The sequence below is a fragment of the Trachymyrmex septentrionalis genome, unplaced genomic scaffold (assembly GCF_001594115.1).
Source record: "Trachymyrmex septentrionalis isolate Tsep2-gDNA-1 unplaced genomic scaffold, Tsep1.0 scaffold101, whole genome shotgun sequence".
Taxonomy (NCBI): domain Eukaryota; kingdom Metazoa; phylum Arthropoda; class Insecta; order Hymenoptera; family Formicidae; genus Trachymyrmex; species Trachymyrmex septentrionalis.
Window position 1 is genome coordinate 300,716 of NW_017304136.1, and position 5,983 is coordinate 306,698.

At 36.0% G+C, this 5,983-nt stretch overlaps 1 protein-coding gene across 4 annotated transcripts in view; it reads left to right on the forward strand.

Annotated features, from left to right (window-relative positions):
• Positions 1 to 5,983, forward strand: part of LOC108756522 — a 179,740-nt gene that overhangs the window by 164,494 nt on the left and 9,263 nt on the right. For 3 of the 4 annotated variants that reach the window (XM_018500421.1, XM_018500405.1, XM_018500412.1), the window contains one exon: positions 1,680 to 2,157. In XM_018500421.1, the coding sequence (XP_018355923.1) occupies positions 1,680 to 2,157 (478 nt within the window). Of the gene's footprint in view, positions 1 to 1,679; positions 2,158 to 5,142; positions 5,481 to 5,983 lie in introns of those variants that run through there. The other variant, XM_018500426.1, reaches the window with a different exon arrangement.

The following is a 5,983-nucleotide window of genomic DNA, read 5'->3' on the forward strand; positions in this document are numbered from 1 at the left end:
TCTCTCTCTCTTTCTCTCGTTATCATTAATAAATCATTTAAAAATTAAAATTCTATTGAGAAAAATGTTCTTATTATATCAACAAGAAACACATTCAAAATGAATTCTAATCATGTAAATCAGAGTTTTTTGGCTATTGTAACTGAATTTCTGATTATCCCGACTAGAATGTTTGATAGATTTAACTACAAGTATTTAATTTGTATCTTTTTGTTTGGCTTTGTTAGAATTCCAATTAATTCAACAACACTTTTTTCATTATAACATATTTTATATTATATTTTATTTTTTATTATAACATATAGTATATTTTATGCAAAATAATATATCAATAGGTTACTGATAATAATTTTTTAATAATTTTTATTTATATGTGTATTAAAATATGAATAAAGTATATCAAATATTTTATAATTTATTGATTTTTGCTAAACTTATCTTAATACTTGTACATGTAAAATAATTAAATAACTATAGAGAAATATTATTTAAAAATCAGTTTTATTACAAAAAATAGAGTTATTCTTCAATCTTGAAATCTTCTTCACATACGTTTCCATATACATCAAAAATACTCTCATTACATTATACCAGTACCTCTCGAAATTATGAAATTTTATAGTTTTATTCTTTATATTATTTAGAATAATAGAGATATAAGTACTTAAGTTAGATATTTTACGTAGGTATGTATATTCTCTAGGAAAAAACAAAATAATAATTTTAATTATATTTTAATAACTGTAAAATTTAAATGCCTGCAACAAAGTCATGAGAACGAAAATAGTTTTGAACATCAAAATATGTATATACAGCAAAATATACAGGGTATTTGAAAAGTCCCGGACCCTTTAAATATCTTGAAAAGTAAGCATTTCTGAGAAAAATGTTTCATACAAAAGTTGTATAGTTTAAAATTTATGTACTGATCAAATCGATTTTTTTAAACGAAATATCCTATTTTTTTATTTCAATGTCTAAATAGCTGGTGTCAAGAACTTTTCAAAACATTAATAAAGTTATTTTTTAAGTTATAAAGCTCGGAAATTACAATATCGCCGACATTAGCACTACCCAATGTATCTAACTGATGGCTAAAATCTCTTAAATGTTGTTCAGCATCATATCTTGGATAACATTTGTTAAGATCAAAGACATTGGAGATTATTTTTCTTATTTTTGCAGAAAAATCCATTTTTACGTAAAAATGTAAATAAGAGATACAACCTGCAATGAACCTCGCTTTGATCTTGACAAATGTTATCCAAGTCACGATTCTGAACAACATTTAAAAGGTTTTAGCCGTCGGTCAAACATCTTTGGTTGTAATTTTTAAGAAATATTTTTCAAGTATTTCTTAAAAGTACAATTTTATTGTTTATCGTTTCTTAATTTTGATGAAGCGGAGGAAGTTCGTGGAAAATATATAGCAATTTTTTTACTCGTCGTTGGAATTTTATGAATTGGACTCTATTTTCTCTTACTTTCAAACGAGGAAACAGAATATAATAATTAACTATTTTTTCTAATATTTATATGTTATATATTTATTTATTACTGATTTCGATCTGATAACTTATCTGCGCAGATGATAAAATGTCCCTAGTGATAAATACTTTTTAAATAATTCCATCTCGATAATTTGCACATTGTATATTGAGAAATATTTTTCTTTGCAGGACGAGGTGCTGACGATTTCAGAAAAAGTAGTCGTCCGCGTGCACGACCTAGTCACATGGCTTTCACCTACGTTGGAGTGGTCGTGGGGACGGGAAGTGTCCTATCCAACGACCCCGACGTCGTCCCCGGGGACTAGTCCACTCAGATACGAGATGCCGCAGCCGCAGGTGCTGACGGATCCGGGGATCGATTTCTCGGACGTCGAGAAACAGCAGAAGGAATACGAAAGCAACCTGAACTCTTTGAAAAGATCGGACAGCTTCCAAACGAAAGTGGTGGTACTCTCATATCCTAGATATTGCCGCTACAGGGCACTTCTACGTAGACTCGAAGGTGCCGAGCCCTCCTGGCTGTGCTCGTCCATCGCGGCCGCGTTAGGGGGCTTCACCGCGACACCAGGCACCAAGGTGCTCTTCTGCAGAGACACATTTGACTATCCGGATCTCGAGACTCATGAGCTGCTGTGTAATCACTTGGGTATGTATCATTTATCGATGTATATCTTTTTTAGTTTAAACCTTCACTGTACATAACAATTGGGTCATTCGTGTCTTGCATATTTCTTTTCTTTGAAAAATTGAGAGCATTAAGTAATTAGTTATAATATTTATGTACAATGTGTTTGTAAATACATGATTTTACAAATACTTTCTAAAGATATTAAAGCATATCACTCATTAACCCGGGAACGGTCGCGTCTCAGTCATTTTTCCATTTTCCATCTGTATCTTTCAATTTGTTTAAACGTTTGTTAATGTTTTTCCGTAAGATAAAATAAAAATAAAAATGTATTATACATATAAATAAAATTATTTCCAGTAATTATATTATATTCCTTTGTAATTGAGTAATAATGAAATATTATTAAAACATTTTTTTATTAATTGTTACTTATTATAATAATTATTATAGTAATTAGTGTAATTACAATACATATATACACACACACACACACACACACACACATATATATATATATATATATATATATAAAACCTAATGTAACAAATATATTTCAAAATGGCCGCGACGCGCCTACTATAATATAATGTTAGTCAATTCACACGCCTACTACGGGGTTAATACAATGTTTGTATAATATTTGTTAAAGTGATGAAAATTAAACTGGGACACGAATGACTCATCATGTGTAATAAAGGATTGAAAATCATCACATGTGTATTAAGAGTCAAAATTACCTATTCGGTTCGTAAAAAAAATCTTGCAAAACGATTTCTTTCGATTTATTGTATATTTATTTACACGATAACGGATAATATGGAATATTCGGCAAATCATCGTACAACCGAAAAATGATATCTCTTTTGGTAAGAGAAAAACAAGTGAAAAATGTAGAAGAAACTTTTTTATTAATCGTGCATATATTTTTTGAAAAAAATTATTTTGATCGCTTACGAACAAATGTTCGTATTTGCACACATTTAATTTGCTGCTGGCATTTGTGTATGCGTTTGACTTATAAAGACGCTTGTAACGTGCAACCTTGGAGTTTATTTGCTTGATACTACGAACGTATTATATTATATATAATATGTCACTATACACACACACACACAGAGAATACGCTGTCTATTAATACTAAGTGCTGACATCATTATTATTAACTTATCTTCCGAAAGAAATGGTTATACAATTACAAAAACCTGACATAGCTTTTTTTAATACTAGAAGCTTGTGGCGATAATGTTTCAATTGCACTTATTTATTAATAATAATTAATCTAAGCAATACGTAATTAAAGCACAGCATAATATCTTCACATTGAAAATAATTCTCGAAAAACGTACAATCAATAAAAAGCTTCTACGTATTCTCTTTTTATTCATCTTTCATTATAAATTGCTTCATCTATCTTATACTTTAATAATTATAATTTATTAAATATCTCACACAATTTTGACTTGAGATTTTTTTTCAAATAAATGTTATTTTATTGTAAATATTGGCTATACTTTAATGTAAAAAAAAAAAAAGAGATAGATGAAAAATATGAAACGCCATACTTTAATTGTGTTAACTACAGAGAAGACTTGTGAAGGTAATTTTAGAATGTTTCGATTAAATATTTTAAAAGCTTCCCTCTCAGTCATTCGTAAAGGAACACGATACAATTAATATTCTCCTGTTTAATAACGAATAAATAAACTGTGATCGATATCCTTGCGATGCAACGTCGTTCATAGAGAGGTCTTTTTTTTTGCAATAATGTTTATATTTTTTAAGGCTTCGCTTGAATCGAGCGCACGATAATAGATTCAATTTGCGCATTTATGTACATACGCACGCGCTCGTCGAGAAGAATCCGAGCATATAAAACAAGAGAGACGAGCGATATTACATTCGATTCTCGCGCGTTCTTCTTTGTATACGCCGGATGAAACACGGAGATAACACAAAGATACCGATCGACAGAACGCAACAGCTCGCTCGCTTAACGATACAACACACACGTGAGAGTGCCGACTCTCGTAGCCTGCGCCGGCGCTACGGGGGAAAAAAACCAAAGCCGGCGGTTTGCGACAACGGTGCGTTTCATTGGATCGCGCTCGCGTTTCGCACGATGCGGAAAAAGCGAAAAGCGATCCCGCGAGGGAATGCGATGGACGGGATAAGGCCCAGCGGCGGCCGCGACGCGAAACCGAGGAGTAACGGAAAGCCGGAATAGTCGAGCTCGAAATCTCTCCTTGTCCGAAGGAGGGGGAGGGGGGGGGCCGAATTCGCCGTCATCGGTCCGGGCACGCATTCGTCGTTTTTTCCGACGCATCCGTGCCGCGTGCGTAATTCGACATTCGAGCGGGGGCAACCGGCGAGCGCTCGTGGCCGCGTGCACGCATGATCCTGCGCTCGTTACCGACACCGACAACGCGAACGCGACGGCGACTCGCGTGCCGCGTGCGTGCGTGCGTGCGTGCGTGCATTCGTGCATTCGTTCAGCGACGTTCCGCGAGCGACGTGCGACCGATCGAAAAAATCAAAGCCCCAATCCTCCCACCCCCCCCCCTCCTACCCCGCTCCACGCCACGTAACGTATTGCCGTATTGACGTTCGCGTCGAAAATCCGATCTCGCTAGCTGCCGACCGATTAGTGTACCTCTCTTCATCATCCGGCTTCGATTGACCGTGATCAAATTGCGGCTTTTTCTTCGCGATCAAAGTGTGGTTTTTTTTTTTTTGGTCGCGCGATCTGGTTCATCGCCAGCGTGCGATGCTTTTATCGCGACGCGTACGGGCACCGTCCATCCCGACGTCGCGATTCGTGCACAGCGTAGCGATTATTGCGCGTACGCGCGTACGTGTGCGATGTGTGACGGCGACGGGTGGGCGATAGTGCAAATAGTACAGTCCGACGAACTTGTACCACGCGATCCGAATCCTCGTCAACTGCGCGTCTTCATGGAAAATATCGTCTTTAGAATTGGATCGATCAGCAGTTAATGGAGGACTTGAAGATTCGTACGTTCACACTTACGCGAATTCGTCGAGTTTCCCGGCGAGAAAAACCCGCGTGCTCGACGACCGACTCTGTGATTCGTTTGTTTCTTTATCATCCATCCTCGTGCTCGTAGTATATTTTCGCCTTGCCAAGTCACATTGTCCACACTTTTCTTAAAAAGAAAGAAAAAAAAAAAGAGAAAAAAAACGCCGGAAGGTTACGCGATTATCGCCTGTCTGACAGTAAACCTATATAATCGTGAGTGTCGTTCGAAACTTCACTACGGAAACAATGGCCATTGTGATGAGAATTCGGAATAATAAAGTGGTTTATCTGAACATACCTGGTAAGATAGTGGAATACACGTATTTGTTAATTTCTAAGGAAATTATTGCAAGCTCGTATCCGCGCGAATATACGATTCTGTTGGATGCGCACATCGTGTCGCGCGTTCGCACGTGTGCCGTATGTGTACGTGTTAATCTTTTAACCGTCAAAATAGTTCGAAGCACGTGGTCGAGTTTTTTTTTTTTTTTTTTTTTCAAGTATCGATTTTTAAGATATTGCATCTTCCGTCCTATCTTTCCGAAAAAAACATAGGCCGGTATATTCATAGCCGATTATTATATTTAGGACCGGCCCAATCACAAGATGTTATTAACCAATCACAGAGCCGTATTGGCATGAAACAATTGCTTAAGATGAAATCTTGTTGAAATGAAAACGAACTGTGAATATCGGCCGTAAGCTTTTTATTGATAGTCGAATGTCAACAACTAGCCTGATAGTCTCACCTACAACTGTCGACCTGGCTGAAAATCACCGGTGTGCGTTATATAATTCGAATGA